The sequence below is a fragment of the Nothobranchius furzeri genome, chromosome 12 (genome assembly GCF_043380555.1).
Source record: "Nothobranchius furzeri strain GRZ-AD chromosome 12, NfurGRZ-RIMD1, whole genome shotgun sequence".
Classification (NCBI taxonomy): Eukaryota; Metazoa; Chordata; class Actinopteri; order Cyprinodontiformes; family Nothobranchiidae; genus Nothobranchius; species Nothobranchius furzeri.
Window position 1 is genome coordinate 33,595,445 of NC_091752.1, and position 21,145 is coordinate 33,616,589.

Here is a 21,145-nt window from a genome sequence, read left to right on the forward strand (position 1 = left end):
ATTTTTAATTCAAGCTCTTTGGATTTATTTGTTTGTTTGTGCCGGATAGAAATCTCTGTGTATCCAAGCCTCACACGGGGCACCAATTAAAATGTTGGGGTTATTAGGAGCGAACAATTCGTAAGCGTTAACTTACTTTTGGATTCTTCAATAAATTCTGTAAATATGTAAATATTTACTGATTTATTAATTAATTAAGATATTCTTAGATATACGGGGCACCATTCCCCTTTTTCCGGGGAAAAATTGAATCCAAAACTCTTATCAGTCTTTCTTGAAGTTCGTAGAATCCTTGGAGCAGAGACTTCTCTTCGACACAACAAAGCTACTGGACACAAAAATCTGAATTTTATAACATTTAATTAACAATTTGTCAAATGAATAAACAGTGGAATAGATGAATAATAACCGTGTGATATGATTGAAGATGGATGTGTTTGCATGTGATGGAGGATGTATGAATGGGGTCCTTTGTTCTCAAACATCAGCTGGAGGGGAGCAGAAACGAGCAGATCAGCGGTCCCGTGGGCTCAACTTGGCTCTTAGAGCTTCCGCGTGCTCAAAGAAGTCGGAGCGTTCGACAAGCGTGTCCTCACCGCCAGGTATCCTGGGCAAAAGAACGAGGTTTCTTTGTCTCATTCATGATTTATAGTCTTTGAAGTCGCGGGAAAGCTCCAAGCTCCCGCCTCCCGCACATGCGCAGAACGTGTTTCTGGTATTAGGCGGTGACATCATCCCAATGCTTCCGTGTGCAAAGCATCATGGGAAATGAAGTTTCTTGGCGCTGATGTGATTATTTGCTTTTCAGAGCAATTTAAGCACAGTCATTTTGGAGAAAATCACTGCATAGTAATTTCCTCATGAGGTCAGACCCTCAACAGAACTAAACCACAAGGAGAATCAGTCTCATCCAAGACCATGTGCTTTTGGCATGTTGCCTTCACTGCTTCGGCTTGAAGTTGAAGCTCGACTTCTTTGACAGAGGATAAAAGATGAGATCGGAACTCATCTAGTCGTTGGCATTCCTCAGTGAATTTTGAGTTGTCTTCAGGTTTATCATGCAGCCTCCTAGACAGGCCATCCGCGTCAACGTTCTGTGTACCTGCACGGTATCTGATGTCAAAATTATAGGTGGACAACGCAGCTAGCCAACGATAGCTCGTTGCATCGAGTTTTGCCGTTGTTAAGAGGTAAGTTAACGGATTATTATCAGTAATGACAGTGAATGTGTTCCCATACAAATAGTCATGAAACTTATCTGTTATGGCCCACTTTAAGGCTAGAAACTCCAACTTGTGCGCAGGGTACCTAGTTTCACTAGAGCTTAAACCGCGACTTGCATAAGCGATTACCTGTGTGACACCGTTTTGCACTTGGTATAGCGCTGCACCGAGTCCGGTCGTACTAGCATCTGTGTGTACTAGATATGGGAGTTTTGCGTCAGCGTAGCCAAGAACTGGCGAAGTGGTAAGTTTTTCAATAATAGTTTGAAAGGACTTCTCACAGTCTTGGCTCCAACGATTCCCAAAGGGTTCTTTGGGGTTCAAGTACTTTGATCTACATGGTGGTGTTTTAAAGTTTTTCCGTTTGGGTGGATAACCAGCCGTGAGAGATGTTAGTGGCTTGACAATATTTGAGTAATCTTTAACGAAGCGTCGGTAATAACCGGTAAATCCTAAGAAAGATTGGAGTTCCTTCAAAGTCTGAGGCTTCGGCCATGTTTTGAGTGCTTCCACCTTATCTGGATCGGTTTTTATGCCATCTCGAGATACTATATGTCCAAGATAACGCACAGATGTCTGGAAAAAACGACACTTATCTGGTGATAGCTTGAGTCCGTATTCTCTAAGCCGTTCAAGAACGTGAGAAAGTCTGGTTTCGTGTTCTTCCAAGGAGTTGGAAAAGACGATCAAGTCGTCTAGGAAAACTAACACTTCCTTCAGATTAATGTCCTTCATACACTTTTCCATAACCCGTTGGAAAGTGCTTGGAGCATTTGTTATTCCTTGTGGCATACGGTTAAATTCATAAAACCCAAACGGGCAAACAAAAGCAGTTTTAGGTTTATCCTTTTCACACATCTCTATTTGATAGTAACCTGACTTGAGGTCCATCACAGAAAACCACTGTGATCCAGCGAGAGCAGAAAAGGACTCCTCCAAGTTAGGCAGGGCATATGCGTCGCGAATGGTTTGCAGATTAAGCTTTCTATAGTCTATACATAGACGTACCTCACCATTCTTTTTCCGAACTACCACTATTGGTGAGGCAAATGGAGACTCCGACTCTCTTATTATACCGGTTTCCAAGAGGGCTTCCAAATGTTTTCTCACGGCTTCATAATCATGTGGATGGATCGGCCGAGATTTCTGTTTGAATGGGGTCTCGTCTTTTAAGTTGATGTGATGTCTTATCTGTTGTGTATGACCAAAATCAAGATCGTGGTGCGAAAACACATCGGAGTAAGTGTTAAGTTTGTTGGTGATCCTCCCTTTCCATTCTTCGGACAAGGGCGAAGTACCGAAGTCAAAACTGAGAGGAGGGTTTGAAGGTGAAGTCTGTTGCTGCGAACTACACGCCGCAAGTACTTTCTGATCACTTTTGTCAGGTTCTGGATATGGCATAACACGATCGGCTTTAACTAACTCAGCGATCACACAGTTAGTGGGTAATGTGATGTCATGGTTAGTTTCGTTTCTTAGTACAACAGGTACTTTGTATGGACCATGTGAAGGTAAGGAAATGAGGCAACAGTCTACAATTATACCCCCTGGTAGAGAACCATTGGTGGGTTGTTCAATGAGTGCATAAGGCTCATGCTTGTTTTGGCTGGGTTGCATAAACCCTTCTAGTAACAGTTTTTTATTTGCAGGGAGAACTTCTTGGGTTCTCCCTCGAAGCTTCACCACACCAACTCGTCCATCTTTGCTTTGTTTTTTTCTGACTGCTAAGGCTTTTAGCACGTGTTGGTACCCATAAGAGAGTGCCTTGGAATCAGGTAAGTTATTGGCAGACAATTGCTCATACAAAGGATCGAGTGTGTTTGTGCCAATGAGTAGTGGTGTATCAGAGTTTGAGCTTATATCCGGAACCACTAACGCAAGGGTAGGTAACTCAAGTCCAGACTGATCGAGCTCTTTTGGAAATGTGACACTTATCTCTATGTATCCTAAATAAGGAACTGCTTGACCGTTTGCGCCCTCGACTTCTAACAGATTACTGATGGGTTTAATTGAGAGGTCAGGTAAGTGTTCTTGGTAAAAAGAATTGGCAATGGTGGTTACCTGGGACCCTGAATCCAGTAAACAATTACATTCAACACTGTTAACTGAGACTGTAGCTGTGCATCGCCCACCCACTAATCTTTTGGGAAGTTTTGGCACTGAATGAGCATGAACTGGCTTGCAAAAAAGTCTCTCTGTCCTTTCCTTAGAGGGACTTGGTTCTACTTTAGCACCTATCTGTCCCACGATAGGAGCTTCTACCGGTTTAAAGGAGGAGACTGAGCAATTGGCTTTGACATCTCCCACTCGCGCTGCTTCTGTCTAAGAGCAAGTCTTTTAGTTGCAACTAGTGCTGGATTTGGCTCGTTGCTACAGCTAGAAGCTATGTGCCCATCTTCTCCGCACTTAAAACAGTATCCAGGCTTTGGTCTGGGCACCACTGCTGTTATCTGCTGAATCTGTTTGGGCTCATCTGGAATTTTAGTCCCCACACGGGGTTTTGACTCTTTTTGAGTTTTCTTTGCCTTTTTATCTGTGTTGTTAACCTTAAGCTGTGCAATTTGGCTCCTGAGCTCAGCGATTTGTTTGCGTAAGTCATCACAGTTATCATCTATTTCCAGTTCACAAGTGTTTTTACTCTGAGAGCATGTTGTTTGCACATTTGAATACACTCTAGTTCGTTGTGCCCCTAAGTGTTGTTTCATGCGTGCTGCTTTAGTAGCCTGTTTGTCTTCTTCAGTGCGCAGTTTGAGGAGAAGTGCTGTAAAATGAGGCGGGTTGTCTTTCTTTTGTCCGAGTTGCAGGTTTGAAATCAGCGAGCTGTCCCAACAGCCTCTGCAAAACTGCTTGAGCAGCTGCTGGTCGGCGTCACTGGAGGAAATTCCATTCCTCTGAATAACTAGGTTTAACAAGGTGTATAACCTCTGAAAGTAATCGGAAGGTTTTTCACCACTGTCCTGGTTTGTGTTTAAGAAGCGAGCAAAGAGCTCGTCGCCGTCTTCGACAGCTGCGTAAGCTGAATCGAGATGTTCAAGGTACGTTTCCGGGTCGGATTTTGGACTAAGAGCTTTAACGATGCTCGCTGCTGGGGCTGACAGACTCTCCACGATTCTTCGTACAATTTGGGACTTGGTGAGTGAAGGATCATTTATGCATAACACTACACTACTACGCCAAGTATCATAGTCAGTTTCAAAAGAAGGGTGTGGAACTCGCCCTGAGAACGGTTTTAGTCTGTATTGTGAAGTAGGCGGAGGGATAACCTCACTGCTTTTAACAATGTGTTCCACAATAACTCGCTGAACCTCAGGTGTGTTTAAAAGATTTGGTGGAATGCAAGGGTTTTGTTTTCCAGTCTCTGTAGGTGGACAATTGTCCTTTGAGTTGTTCATATAGTTAACTTCTGGTGTTAAAGGCAGGGAATATGTAACTTGGTCACTATGGAGCATTGGCTCTAGTTCAGTGACTGGTTCAGATGCATGGGTATCCCTTCCTAAAGATTCCCCAATTTTTGCCAGTTCCTCCATTAGAAGGTCTTTAAATGATTGATTGCTACGCGCAGCTATGTCCCTGAGCTCTGACAGATAGGCATCAGTGGCAGATGTGCTAGTTTCTAGACTGTACGCGCTGGCTAGGTCTTGAATATGAAAGAAAACATCTGGGTTCCTAGTACAAGGTTTGTCATAGGGTAAACATTGTTTCTTTAATTCCTTAACAGTGGCTTCATGTTGAAACTCCACAATAATCTGATCACAGTTTGGTAACTTAATGCGCCTGTTAACTGGTCCGAATCCTTCCATAAACCCAAAGACTTCGTTATCAAGGTCTGTATCAGTTAACCCACTGATTAAAACAGCATTTGAAACTTTGACCTTTTCTGTTTTCACAACTTCCATTTTAAAACACTCAAAAGTACCAATAATGCCAAAATGGCAAACCACTGTGACCTCCAGGCACTCTTATGATGTCAGTCAATGGTTAGCTAAGGTAACAACTCTACAATTCTCCTGGCTGGCTCGCCAAGTTTTATGTAACCGGATTACAGGATACAATAAGATAATTAAAAGAAAAAATAAACAAATGGGCCAATAATTAGGTTCGGGGAGAATTGGAGGTTGTTTAAGAATGACTGGAGTCACGGGTATAGCATGAAACGGTTTATATACTAAATTTTAATAATAATGGGAAATATAACACATAAAGATAACACACAAAAACAGATGAAAACAATCGACAATAGTAAAATGGTCGGTATGAGATTTGATCATATGAGTCACAAGTCAGCCGGCGTCAAGTCAAATCCCCACGCTTGGGGTGAAAGTCAGAGTCCGGTGGTGCGATTTTTTCCTACCACACCGTTGAGATTGTTCACAGAAGAGAGCAGTCTGCTCTTCAGTTACTTGAGATGTCCTGGTTCGTTCAGTGGTTAAGGCTCGCCATCTCCCTCGTCAGGAAGAAATCCAGTTCTCGTTCCAAGTGAGTGATCATAGGAGTCGGGATCAAACCCAAGAAAAAAAAAAACCCAGCCTGTAAACAACAGGACTGTTAGCGAGTTGGCATCGACCCTTCTCGCCACATCACAGCATAAAGTCTTACAGACTTAAACAAATGCTTCACTCTATTGGCATAGCCAATCATGTTTGGGTTCACAGTTCAACTAACATAACATCAATTTGATTGTCTATTAAAATAATTCTCAGTAGCTCTGGAAATATAATTACATATGACAACAATTGTTCAGCTCAATAGGCTCAGTTAGATTCTATTACTCTACACTATTCAACAAGAAATACATTCATGACAACAAGGATACATTTAGTTGTGTTTCTATACAGCATTGTGACACCTTGTATATCTGTAACACAATAAATAAATAAATAAATAAATAAATAAATAAATAAATAAATAAATAAATAAATAAAATGTTCTATAACAAAACTCAACAAAATATAAATTCTGGTCCTTTGGTCCACCTTTGTAAAATAATTCCTCCCTAATCAGTTAGCTTTTATTTATTTTTATTTATCTATTTTTTTTTTATTATTAAATGTTTGGTTAAGGGACGCATTGCTAATTCTATGGCGTTAGCTATAACGCCCCTGAGGACCTTGTACATCTAGGCCGTACCACCATTAACTGGCGGTTTGAGCCGTTAACTCCTGGGAATCCCATATGCCCTACCGCCGTTAACTGGCGGTTTGAGCCGTTAACTCCTATATGCCCTACCACCGTTAACTGGTAGTTTGAGATGTTAACTCCTGGGATCTAACGTCTAGCAGCCCACTGCTGTCACCTCGGTTGCTGTAATTAGCTTTTTGAATTTAATAATTTACTGAATTTAATCTCATTCACTCACCAACGCGCTCCAACGGTTCCCTCCTACAGAGGATTGGTTCACTCTGTCGTCTCCACACAAATCTATAAGAATGGAATTAATTTGATAAGCTATTTAAGTTTCCTTTTTTTTTAAGTTGCATCGTTAGCTTTTTCTCTTCTTTTTTCTTTACTCACCGCGTTGGTTCCAAGTTCCTAGCTCTTATTAGAAGGAGTCAAGTCCGCCTCTCCCTCTATCTATGCGGCACCCAAATCAGGGTTCTTCACGGCCTCGACCGTTGTTTTTTTTTTCTCTCTCTCTCTCTCTCTAACCGCTCAGTCTTTGCTTTCTGTATCTGCGTGCTGCACAGCCGTTTGTCTCTCCTCTCGCTCAGCTGCGTCGCACGGTTTTATTTCGCGGAGGCGGGACTTATTTCTCTCAGCCAATGAAATTTCAGATTCCCACCTGGACCAATAGTATACAGCTTTCCTCTTCTGTTTCTGTTAGGGATGTTCAAGATTCTTGTTTTAACCGATGTTTAATATTAAACTCGTTATTTTAGTTATTCACCCTTCCAATAATTCATTATGAAATTATCTATTAGTTAATTAGATATCTATTAATTAGTATTGTTAATTTCCTTAATTTATATTTTATATTTTATCTAAATTGAGGATGGATCATATTAGTAAGCCAATTAGTTAATACCTCATTAAGGTTCTAGCTTCTGGGTTACATATGCATGACGTCAGAGCAAGTCGGCGTCAAGTCGGACACAAATCTAACCGGCATGCACTGCGCGCCGATCACCGATGATCTAATCTGCACAGAACTGGCTCATCTCGAACAAGCCCTATGTCATACATGAAGGTTGGGGGCTTAGATTTAACCATTTCAGTACCTGTAATGCAGCTTTGAATCTGATTTGTCTGCACATTTGTCTGTCTCTGTACTGTTTAATTTTTACATGAATGACCACTCCACGCAGTTAAACGTGTAGAAATGGCTGTTTGATTGGAAGAGCAATAGTAAATCACCTAATGTATGCTGATGACTTAGTGGTGTTTAGCCCAAGTTCAGCTGGTCTTCAGCATCTCCTTAATGTGTGCTCTGTCTATAGTGAACAACATGATGTGAAGTACAATCCGGCTAAAAGTGTTATTCTGATCTGTCAAACCAAAGAGGACAAGTGCATGACATTTCCAGGTTTTAAGTTGTCTGACAATCTGTTGAGAGTTGCAGATGAAGTAAAATATTTGGGTCATGTGATCACAGATTGCTTGGCATGATGAGGACATTTACCGTCAGTGCCGGGTGTCATAAGCACAAGCAAACCTACTTTCTTAGAAGTTAGGTTTTTGCTCTAATGACATAAAAGTTCATTTGTTTCGATCATACTGCACTTTGCTGTACACAGCTCACTAGTGGTGGAACTATAAAAAAGCCAGCCTTCAGAGACTACAAGTGGCTTTCAATGATACTCATGTTTAAAAAGCCCAGATGGACTAGTGCAAGTGAACTCTTTGTCTCTGTTGGTATCAGCACATTGAACGCTGTCTTAAGGGATTTTGTGTACTAATCTGTCAACTGAATACATCTGACAATGGTGTAATCTCACTGCTGACTGAGTGAAAACAGTGCTATGCGGTACACTTCTGTACTTTGGAAACATTGTTTTAACTGCCTCCTGAAATACTAGTTTTGCTTTTCTTCCTGTTATTGTGCCTTTGTTCTCATTTTTGTATGTTTTTAGTGAGTTATGGACCATGAGTCTGCAAATGAAATTCTATTCATTTCTAAGCAGCTTCAGTCTAGGTCACACCTTCCTGCATCTAATCAACATGACTCCCTCTCAACAGAGGCTAACGACTCATCAAGGGATGGGGAGGTGGGGTACGCAGAGTAGTTTCAGCTCGACAACAGACAGCTACAGCTTATAAGCTCGACTCTCCCATATTCCAGTTAGAATTGACAAATGAAAAGTGAAAAGTCTTCAAGAAACCAAAGAAGTCCAGTTGCCGTCATTTGAACCCTTTGGATTACCATGACCTGGATGACTGAAAACCTTCACAAGCATGCTGACATAATACACTAATAGATGGCTAAGTAAAACAGCACTGGACTAAGGGAACAGAACACAAATAAAATGTAAAACATAACTACAACTAAACTAGATTGCTGGGAGAATAACCTAAACCATGAACAGGGAATGACAGAAGAAACCAAAAGGACTGTGAAAGAACAGTGCTAAAAGTAACTGCGACTGTGGATGAATAATACGGCTGAATGAAGAAATCTAAGGGCATAACACATCTAGGAGAACGTGGGGGTCAAGGGTGAAGGACACACTAGGAGAAAAAATTAAATGGATGCTGGGGAGACAATGGCAAGGGGATATGGAAAGGACACAGGATGACATGGACAGGAGACAGGACATGACAGCTGTGATTGATGTGATTCCTTTTTTCTTCCAGCAAGCAGATATACAATTAAATTGAAAATAAATCCCTATGAGAGCCTCATATTCATCCCGGAAAGTGCAGCAATATTACAAATTCTATTAAATTTCATCATAAAATAAACATCTAAATTGCCAACGAAATGTAACAACTGATACCACACCCTGCAAGGCGCTGGTGTGTCCAGTTTACAGCAGATGACGACTATGTAGCAAAACTAGTGCCAGGATGGTAGAGCATATACCCACTCATCTTCACCGATGTGGCCGCCCCATTGGAGGAATGTGAGTCCTTACGTGCTGCTTGTTACTACTGTAAACAGCACACTCCATCTAACCTAATCATCTGAATCAACTAATTAACTCTAAACACCTGCAAGATTCCTGAGGCTTTTAAAAACTCCCAGCCTGGTTCATTACTCAAAACCACAATCATGGGTAAAACTGCTGACCTGACTGCTGTCCAGAAGGCCATCATTGACACCCTCAAGCAAGAGGTTAAGACACAGAAAGAAATTTCTGAACAAATAGGCTGTTCCCAGAGTGCTGTATCAAGGCACCTCAGTGGGGAGTCTGTGGGAAGGAAAAAGTGTGGCAGAAAACGCTGCACAACGAGAAGAAGGTGACCGGACGCTGAGTAGGAATGTGGAGAAGGACCGATTCCAGATCCTGGGGGACCTGCGGAAGCAGTGGACTGAGTCTGAAGTAGAAACATCCAGAAACACTGTGTACAGGCGTGTGCAGGAAATGGGCTACAGGTGCCACATTCCCCAGGTCAAGCCACTTTTGAACCAGAAACAGCAGCAGAAGCGCCTGACCTGGGCTACAGAGAAGCAGCGCTGGACTGTTGCTCAGCGGTCCAAAGTACTTTTTTCGGATGAAAGCAAATTTTGCATGTCATTCGGAAATCATGGTGCCTGAGTCTGGAGGAAGACTGGGCAGAGGGAAATGCCAAAATGCCTGAAGTCCAGTGTCAAGTACCCGCAGTCAGTGATGGTCTGGGGTGCCATGTCAGCTGCTGGTGTTGGTCCACTGTGTTTTATCAAGGGCAGGGTCAATGCAGCTATCTATCAGGAGATGTTGGAGCACTTCATGCTTCCATCTGCTGAAAAGCTTTATGGAGATGAAGATTTCATTTTTCAGCACGACCTGGCACCTGCTCACAGTGCCAAAACCACTGGTAAATGGTTTACTGACCATGGTATTACTGTGCTCAATTGGCCTGCCAACTCTCCTGACCTGAACCCCATAGAGAATCTGTGGGATATTGTGAAGATAAAGTTGAGAGACGCAAGACCCAACACTCTGGATCAGCTTAAGGCTGCTATCAAAGCATCCTGGGCCTCCATAACACCTCAGCAGTGCCACAGGCTGATGGCCTCCATGCCACGCTGCACTGAAGCAGTCATTTCTGCAAAAGGATTCCCGACCAAGTATTGAGTGCAAAACTGAACATAATTATTTTAAGGTTGACTTTTTTTGTATTAAAAGCACTTTTCTTTTATTGGTCGGATGAAATATGCTAATTGTTTTAGATAGGAATTTTGGGTTTTCATGAGCTGTATGCCAAAATCATCAATATTAGAAACAATAAAAGGCTTGAACTACTTCAGTTGTGTGTAATGAATCTAATATATATGAATGTCTAATGTTTATCAGTACATTACAGACAATAATGAACTTAATCACAATATGCAAATTTTTGAGAAAGACCTGTATTCTGAATTTAACAGGCAGCCAATGTAGGCAAGCTAAGACAGGAGAGATATGATCTCTCTTTTTAATTCTCATCAGAACTCTAGCTGCAGCATTTTGGACAGGCTGAAGACTTTTAACTACATTCTGTGGACTGCCTGAGAGTAATGAATTACAGTAATCCAGTTGTGATGTAATAAATGTATGCTTCTAATCTTAGCAACATTCCGAAGATGGAAAAAGGAAATCCTACAAACCTGTTTAACGTGGGATTTGAATGACATGTCCTGGTCAAAGATAACACGAAGGTTCCTTACTTTGTTCTCGGAGACTAATTTAATGCCGTTCAAGTCAGGTGACTGACTAAGCTATTTCCTTTTTCTGAATTTCGGGTCCAAAGATGAGAACTTCAGTCTTGTCTTGATTTAAAAGCAGAAAGTTTTGAGTCATCCAATTTTTTATGTCTCACAAGACAAGCCTGTAATCTACCTAACCGATTAGGTTCATCAGGGTTAATAGATAAATATAACTGAGTATCATCAGCATAACAGTGGAAGTTTATCCCATGATGTCTAATGATTTTACCGATTGGAAGCATATATATAGTAAAAAGAATTGGTCCAAGCACTGAACACTGTGGTACTCCACCAGTAACCCTGGAGTATGAAGACTAGTCATGTACATTTACAAAATGAAATCTATCAGACAGGTAGGACTTAAACCAGCCTAGCGCTGTTCCTTTTATCCCTACAACATGTTCAAGTCTTTCTAAAAGAACACTGTGATCAACTGTGTCAAAAGCAGGACTGAGATCTAACAAGACTAGAACAGACACAAGATTGGAGGCCATGAGATTATCATTTGTAACTTTCACTAATGCGGTTTCAGTGCTGTTAAACTCTCTAAAACTGGACTGAAATTCTTCAAACAGATCGTTGATTGAACACTATTTTCTCCAGGACTTTGGATAAAAATGGAAGGTTAGATATTGGTCTATAATTCATTGGGTCATCTGGATCCAGAGAAGGCTTCTTAAGTAGATGTTTGATTACAGCAACCTTAAAAGCCTGTGGTATGTCTTCATTTACTAAGGATAGATTGATTATATCTAGAATGGGGGCAGTAACCAATGAAATGCATATTTAAATAATTTGGTTGGGATTGGTTCCAAAATGCAAGTTGAAGGTTTAGATGAAACTAATATTTTTGATAACTCTGAAAGCTCAACTGGACGAAAACAGTTCAAACACCTTTTACTCAACAATGGTAAACAGCTGCTGTGTTGTGGGGTGACGCACGTCATCACCAGGGGCATAAAGATGGAAAACTAGCTAACTTTTCACCATTTTCCTGCTTGGAGGCACAGCCACGAGACTAAGTATCTAGAATTACAAAGTCTCGTCGGCTCACCTGGATCGCAGCTGTAAGGCGATCAAACATCACCTTCTGGAGTATTTTCATTCTGGTAAGTTACAGATGATGTATGATTTTTTATACATTGTTTCTTTCCTTCAACAGCGACACGCACACAACACACACACACACACACACACACACACGCATACCGGTAAGCTAATGCGGGCACACTGACGCACAACACAACTTCTCCTACTACAATTCTTCTGCGGGATGATAATTTTGATTGCTTTACTACAAAAACCAGCAAATGAAACATTTACATCTCATCAGGACAATTACATCCACTCACACCACAAACAAGAAAGGCTAAAATGTCTGTTGTGCAGAGCTGCGGTGGCAACACTGTCGTCGGTGCTCCAGTCTTGGGTCTTTCACATGGATCCAAACCATTTATAACCCTGATTTTGTCCACATACCAGTCCTCAATGTCTTTATTTAACATATACCTGTATATTCCGCATCCTTTTGGGGATTTTTACATGTTGTTTAACACCATCTTTCACTCAAATCCGCTTCTTCTCTGCAACGTACTTTTTTTTCCATGGTTTGTTTACACCCGTCATGCCGCCACCATGTCTGTGCACATCCCAGAATGCTATGCGTAATCACGTGTGATCACAAGCCCTATTAGGCATTCTGTAATCCTATTTGCCTCTATTCTATCCTTAGAAAATGTGTGTATTCTCTTTAGGTTAGCAAGCATGTAGATTTGATTATACAGGTGCTGGCCAGTAAATTAGAATATCATCAAAAGGTTGAAAATATTTCAGTAATTCCATTCAAAACGTGAAACTTGTACATTATATTCATGCAATGCACACAGACCAATGTATTTCCAATGTTCATTACATTTAAATTTGATATTCATAAGTGACAACTAATGAAAACTCCAAATTTGGTATCTCAAAAAATTAGAATATTCTGAAAAGGCTGAATATAGAAGACACCTGCTGCCACTCTAATCAGCTGATTTACTCAAAACACCTGCAAAGGCCTTTAAAAGGTCCCTCAGTCTTGTTTTGAAGGCACCACAATCATGGGGAAGACTTCTGACTTAACAGCTGTCCAAAAGACAATCATTGACACCTTGCACAAGGAGGGCAAGACACAAAAGGTGATTGCTAAAGAAGCTGGCTGTTCGCAGAGCTCTGTGTCCAAGCACATTAACAGACAGGCGAAGGGACGGAAAAAATGTGGTAGAAAAAAGTGTACAAGCTCTAGGGATAACCGCACCCTGCAGAGAATTGTGATGACAAACCCATTCAAAAATGTGGGTGAGATCCACAAAGAGTGGACTGCAGCTGGAGTCAGCGCTTCAAGAACCACCACGAGGAGACTCATGAAAGACATGGGATTCAGCTGTCGCATTCCGTGTGTCAAGCCACTCTTGAACATGAAACAGCGCAAGAAGCGTCTCGCCTGGGCCAAGGACAAAAAGGACTGGACTGATGCTGAGTGGTCCAAAGTTATGTTTTCTGATGAAAGCAAGTTCTGCATTTCCTTTGGAAATCAAGGACCCAGAGTCTGGAGGAAGAGCGGAGAAGCACAGAATCCACGTTGCATGAGGTCCAGTGTAAAGTTTCCACCGTCAGTGATGGTGTGGGGTGCCATGTCATCTGCCGGTGTTGGCCCACTCTGTTTCCTGAGGTCCAGGGTCAATGCAGCCGTCTACCAGGAAGTTTTAGAGCACTTCATGCTTCCTGCTGCTGACCAACTTTATGGGGATGCAGACTTCACCTTTCAACAGGACTTGGCACCTGCACACAGTGCCAAAACCACCAGCACCTGGTTCAAGGACCATGGTATCCCTCGCCTGACCTTAACCCCATAGAAAATCTATGGGGTATTGTGAAGCGGAGGATGCAATACGCTAGACCCAACAATGCAGAGGAGCTGAAGACGACTATCAGAGCAACCTGGGCTCTCATAACACCTGAGCAGTGCCACAGACTGATCGAGTCCATGCCACGCCGCATTACTGCAGTTATTGAGGCAAAAGGAGCCCCGACTAAGTATTGAGTGCTATACATGCACATTCTTTTCATGTTCATTCTTTTCAGTTGGCCAACATTAGAGAAACAAACATTTTTTCATTGGCCTTTAGAATATTCTAATTTTCTGAGATACCAGATTTGATGTTTTCATTGGTTGTCACCTATAAATATCAAAATTAAACGTAATAAACATCGGAAATACATTGGTCTGTGTGCATTGCATGAATATAATGTACAAGTTTCACGTTTTGAATGGAATTACTGAAATATTTTCAACCTTTTGATGATATTCTAATTTACTGGCCAGCACCTGTATTTAAAAAATGAAAAAAGGTCAACATTAGAGATTTGGAGCTGTGGTCAGACTCTGGTCAGTTACTAGATGCCGTAGTGGATAACTATAATTAAGAAAAGGTAATTAAAAAAGAAGAAGGAGTTTCCTAAACAGTGTCATAGTCATTTTTTTATAAGAGAAAATAAAACCCACAGGTTTGTGTGAACAGCTGCAGACTGTTGTTCTTTAGGAATTACCATCAGCAGACAAACACAGCTCAGCAGCAGGGAGCCATAGAGAAGACAGGAGAGGTGCTCTGCTTCAAACAGACAGAGCAGTGTTGGATTTTCCTGGCTACTAGCAAGAGACCAGAGAACAAAGGGTTTCCTGCAACCAGCCCATCGGAGCCACAGAGCTGTAGAAAGCAGTCTGGAAGAAAAGTACTAGCTAAATCTCATGTAAAGCCCCTAGTTTTGTTGTTAAGAGCTGCACATAGGTTTAGAATGAAGTATGGGACAAAACGGCTCCTATTGTATTGACTAAAACTTGGGATTGCAGATATATCCACGTAGGCTTTGATTCACAAAATCCGGGAGACTTTATCCTCATGCAACATTATGCATTCTGACTGAGGTCATGTTTTTTCCTGCATCTGCTGCTTGGATTTCCCCTATTTTCCCATTTCTAAAGAAACCTTTCACAGTCTGCAGCAGCTGAGCTAAGAAAAGGGACCAAGGGGTCAAACTGACCTCATACGGCACTATTAAATAGGCATATCAAGATGACGTGAAACAGAAAATGTCAAGTTTTATGGCTTTGGAGAGCCGCAGCTGAGCAGTCTGTTAAGGGCGTTCTTTAGTTTAACAAATGTGACGTACCTGCAGCTCAAAGAACTTGCTGTATCTTCGGTAGATGACAAAGGAAGTGGAGTCAGAGTAAGTTACATTGATAAGATACACCTGGTAAAGAAAGCACAAACAGATATGGCATGTTAGGAACAAAGGCAAGGCAGCTTTGTTTATATAGCACTGAAGCAATTCCAGGAGCCCGAACAGCATAATAAAACGTTAAAATCATCGTGACAACATAAAACAGCAGACTTCCAAATCTAATTTAAATGAAAACAAATAAAATTAAGACCAAATTTAAATACAGGTAAAGTTAGAAATTTAGAAGTAAGGAAAAAATAAGGTCAAGTTGAAAGGTGAGCTGTTAGTGCAGCATAAAAAACATTCAAAACATTCATTCAAAGGCTGATGAATACATGAAAGCTTTCAATTTTGATTTAAACGTTTCTAGAGTAGGGGCACATTTGAAACTGATGTCATCTGTGAGCAGCATAGTAGCTAAAAGCAGCTTCACCCTGGTTCTGACCTGGGGTTCTACCAGCTGAAGGATCTCAGAGCCCTGCTGGGGGTATGTGCTGCAAGGAGACCCAACATGTAATCCAACAAAGGTCAGATCTTCACAGATCTGCAGGGCTCAAATAAACTAACTAAAAGGATATTTCACAGAAATTTAGAAGACTAATATTTACGTTTGTTTCATTGTTTTCAGTGGTTGAAGGTTACAATATTTGCTTACTGCCTTTGTGTGTCTACCTGTAATCTTATTATTTTTCATCTTCCCCCTCCCCTTCCCCCTTTCCACTTGCGCTTTAGCACGATTCTCTTGAATCTGCACTGTTAAACGAGGAAACAAATGGCATCCCTTATGTCAACAGTTTATAGCACTTTTTTGCAACACCACAGATGCATTTCAGGAAAACTTCCCTGAACGTAATGAAACAAACAAAAAAAGATCATCATCTCACCCGCAGACTTCTTTCGCATAATAAACAAAACACATCTGAAAGATTTCCAAGATAAATGTTTCATTTTCCTGAACAAACATTTATACTTTTCTGAGGGTTAACTCGTGCCATGAGCAAGTTGGGATGTCAGAAAGGCCTCTGAAGTTGCACTGCACTTTATTCCTGGAATAACACAACAATCCTGCAGAGGAAGCAAAGCATATTTCCATTTGTCGGCCTCTCCATATAATACTTGCAAACCTGAAATTGCAGAAAGTTCCTAAAACTACTTCTGCATCAGGTTGCTGATGATTTGCCAAAATCCCCCAAAGAGGACACTTCATGGAAGCTTAGTGACTGCCCGTCACCTCAGGCTGCTCCAGTGTGTATAACATAACTTTTTGTGCGTGAACAGTTTTTGTAAATGTATTTTCTTATGTTCATGTGTATTTTGTCTAATTTGTGTTATTTTAAAATGTGTTTTGTATTACTGTTCAGCAAACAAGAAATGTGATCGCTGTTGGTTTTTGGGCCGTGACTCGGCTGGTCCTTTTCCTCACAGGGGAGAGTTTCTCGGAGAGCAAGTTACGGCACTCGCTTTAACTTTATCACAACTGTACTTCAGTAAAAATGATGAGGCAGCCATCCAATTGTACCTTCTGCAGAAAAATGGTACAGAGTACATAAACAGGCCTGGATCACCTCCAGAAAAGTAACCAGAGTATTAGCTGACATAATCTGTGGGCAGCAGTCACAGGTAGAGCGGGTTGTCTGGTAATCGGAAGGTTGTAGGTTCGATCCTGGCTCCCGCCAGAGTGGTGCTGTTAGCCCGTCTTTCCTGCTGGTGGTGGTCAGACGGACTGGTTGTGCCAATGCTTTGCAGTCTTGCTTTTGTGCACTAGAGGTCGGCTGCGGCTACATCGTAGCTCATCACCGCCAGCATGTGAGTGTGTGTGTGAATGGGTGGATGACTGATTGTGCTGTTAAGTGCCTTGGGGGGTTGAAGAACCCTAAGAATGACTAAACAAATACAGGCCATTTACCATCATCTAATATAAGCTACCCCTTCCTGAGTCACCACCCCTGAAGCCAAATTTATACTTCTCTGTCAGCTCCAAAAGGGAGAGACACGCACGCACGGACGGACTGAGACGTTTTGCTCTCATACTTCTCCATCTCCTAGGGAGTGTTGCAAAGCAATTCCCCGCCACGACAACAGAGGGCATAGCGTTGTTCTGTAGTATCCTGTCATGTATCCGGTCCAAGATAGTGTGTTTATATTGTGTTTTTTGTATTTAAGAGACTTTTTTACAAAGACAAATTTGTCACTCATCTTCCTCCACCTCTTCATGCGCTCGCCACTTCTAAACCTATGTTTCCTGTCATTTCCGTCCACCAATAAAACGTTTGCTGCGCATCTTTTCACTCCTCCAGTCACGGGGGAATTAAACGTTCATATTTTTAGAGTTTTTTCGCGAGGTACTCTTCAAGCTTCTCCGTGTCTGCTGCTTGTTATCCTCAGCTCTCTTTATGTTTTTGAGGACGCAATGGCGGCAGTGTGGACGACAGAGGTGCCCTGGCCAATCACAAGCTTGCGTTCTCCGTCACGACGGACGGATGTTTGGAAAAGAGAGCTCAACTCCGTCTGTTCTTGCGAGGGCTCTCCAGCAGGCCCGCAAGAACGGATAATGGCGTTGCGTGCATTCGTCCCGACACAGACGGAGAAGTATAATTTAGGCTTAAAACTTGGCATCTTCCTGTTGTATGAAAAGCAGGAAATACTGTGTGTGTGAAAGATGTAGCTGCATGACACATCTTATTCTAACTGACAAAGATGATGAAATAATTGGGTGTTTGCACCTAAATGTGTGATTTTGGAATGAGATCAAAACAATTTCAACAGATTGTCAGATTAATTAGAAACATGGAGCCGAAGTGACCCAGGTCAGTTCACTCAAAAATAATCCCAAAAAAACAGAATTACACTTTAAATGCCCATGAAAACAAACCTCTCTCTCATTATGTACGGCTGCTTTTCTCAGAGCATGACAAGTTTTAAGATTAAAGATTTGCATTATCAGTAAAAACAACTCAATTAAAACTTGGTGGGAGACTTGAGGTTTCTGATCAGCTCCTTTAGGGACATTTGGTATTAGATGCTGGAACAGGGAGGCTGTTTCAAGACAAATGTTATATGCTACAGTATTAGCACACGTTGCATGTCGTATGCCTGTGCCCAAGCCCAGCTCTGTGTCCTAGCACCGCTCCTGACCTGAACTGAATCCACAGGTTATGAGTTACAATGTGTAAAACATCCATTCACTGCAGATCCATAACAATTAAATACAATACATGAATTGTTGATTGAGTTCAAATACCAGGACAGGTAGTCATAAGGATAGATTTGTTTGACTTCAAAATGCAACTAAAACAAAATGTCAGTGCTACTCAGAGCCCATGTGCCACAGAGTCACTGGCAGGAAGTGATACTTAAACAGCATGAGCTAAAGACAAAGGGTTGCTTCTTTCCTCTCTTTAGTCGGACACGCATTGCTGGTTGCTTACCTCATAGATGAGGAGATTTAATTTTTCTCTGCATCCTTTTCCTCCTGGGGATTTCCCAGTTCAACCTCTCATCCGGGTCAAATCCCAAGAGATCAGCAGGAGATGGATGATGTGATTGATTCTAGGTCTCAGGTTAATCAATTCAATGGAAGAGGTTGGTCTAATTTATTTCCCCAGTTTTGCTGAGGCACACCTTATGGTTTATTTTGTTTCACTTTGACAATAAAGTTAAACCTGTGAAAATGTGATAAACAAAACATCTGTTTAACGTCACTCTATGTTAAGAAGACTATTATTAACAACAGACCACCAAATCTAAACTATTTTAAACCATCCAGGATCAGACATACCACAGAAACCCTAGTACAAATGAAATAATTATTTTACTTCCTTAAATGTGATCGAATGTTTACACCTCGAAAAAAAATTAAAAAAAAACGTGACTTACTGGAAACCAAAGAGCTGTGAAAGTCTCAGTGAACAACTGAATACATTTGAATATTGTTTTGAATCAACAACATTTTGTCTATTGTCTTTATAAAATGGTATAATATGTATAAAAGCAGGCTGCGCAGTGGCACAGTGGTTAGAGCTGTTGCCGTGCAGCAAGAAGGTCCTGGGTTTGCTTCCCAGCCTGGGATCTTTCTGCATGGAGTTTGCATGTTCTCCCTGTGCATGTGTGGGTTCTCTCCGGGTACTCCGGCTTCCTCCCACAGTCCAAAAACATGACTGTTAGGTTGATTGGTTTGTCTAAATTGTCCTTAGGTGTGTGTGTGTGTGTGTGTGTGTATGTGTGTGTGTGTGTGTGTGTGTGTGTGTGTGTGTGTGTGTGTGTGTGTGTGTGTGTGTGTGTGTGTGTGTGTGTGTGTGTGTGTGTGTGTGTGTGTGTGTGTGTGTGTGCGCGATTGTTTGTCCTGTATGTCTCTGTGTTGCCCTGCGATGGACTGGCACTCTGTCCAGGGTGTACCCCGCCTGATTGCCCATTGACCGCTGGAGATGGGCACCAGTGCCCCCACGACCCTACATGGACAAGCGAGTTCAGGCAATGGATGGATGGATATATAAACACATATTTTGATCATTGGTCAGTTAGCCTCGACAATGAGTCGATTTCAACTAGAAAAAGTGAAAATATTATTTATCCATTTTCTTCTTTTTTCCCATCGAGGATGTTCTTTTTCTTGTTCCTTGATCCATATTTTTTATTTTGATGGATGGATCAAGAAAGCGATAGAAATAAGGAGATCTGGGCACAAACCATGAACAGAGACAAAGGAGTATTCATGTTGGATCATGCATGGGACAGTGTCATCAGCAAGGAGGACATGGGCAGTAGAGGGCAACACCATCCTCTGCTGCCCGCGGATAAAAGGAAGTGGCGCAATCAACACCAGCGATCTCTGATGATGGCTAGAGATACTAGCTGAAACATGTCAGGTAAATAAACTATTTTTTACTAAACTGTGTAAAAAAAGAACAAGAACATGAATAACGAAGACGAACACGGGATGAATATACAAAGGAAGATATTATTTATTTGATTCTGAACATTTCATAATTGTAGGGCTGCTCGATTATGGCAAAATGAGAATGACAATAATTTTGACTGAAATTGAAATCTCGGTTATTTAAGAAGATGCTTAATTAACACTTTATTTTTTTATTCAATCATAACATTGCACAGGATACAATCAGAAAACAGAACAGGATAATCATGAACACAATTCCTGATTCCTCCTGTAAAAGAGCCAAAACACTTTCACATAGGTTATGACCGAAAAGGTACAGGCTGAAGCTCAAAGATGCGGACACTGAAAAGATTTTTTTTTTAATCTAAGAAATATTGATTACTTCTGATTATAATCGGCCACTTTGAGTTTTTCATGCAGGCTGACCATTAAAATAGTCTCCAACACCTATCTCCTGCATTAGCTTCTGATAGAAATTAGACGATGAAACTCTAGGATTTGAAAAGCCTGACAGATCTACAGTTCATCACACTGTCACTTAACATTTAACGCATTAGCTGCTTTACCACATGGCAGAAATCCCTCAAGATTCTGTTATTTGTGGAGATAAAACATCAACGTTGCAAAGAAAACTGTTTCAGTGGTCACGTTGCTGTTAGCCAGTTTTTACACTTTACTAACACGTTTTATTTTCAAACAGAAAATTGTGATTGTGACATTAATTGTGACATTATGATCGACATCCCCCTTCTTGTAACTTCATTAACTGGTGCAGAGGTGAGCTGCAAACAGCAGAATTGCCCATTATGATATTGTTGTGGTGTGAAATATTAATTTAAGATGCTTAAATTCATAGCAAAGTTTATTTATTAAACAGAAGATTCAGTAAGATTCATTTCATTCGATAAACTGGAAATGCAACCCTTTTCTGTGTTTCGTTTC

General features: G+C 41.3%; 1 protein-coding gene across 3 annotated transcripts in view; it reads right to left on the minus strand.

Moving 5' to 3' along the window:
- The window catches only part of LOC107376010 (SH3 and PX domain-containing protein 2A), a 170,241-nt gene that overhangs the window by 92,419 nt on the left and 56,677 nt on the right, over nt 1-21,145 (minus strand). For all 3 annotated transcript variants that reach the window (XM_015944885.3, XM_015944883.3, XM_070542551.1), the window contains exon 2: nt 15,256-15,336. In XM_015944885.3, the coding sequence (XP_015800371.3) occupies nt 15,256-15,336 (81 nt within the window). The remainder of the gene's footprint in view (nt 1-15,255; nt 15,337-21,145) is intronic.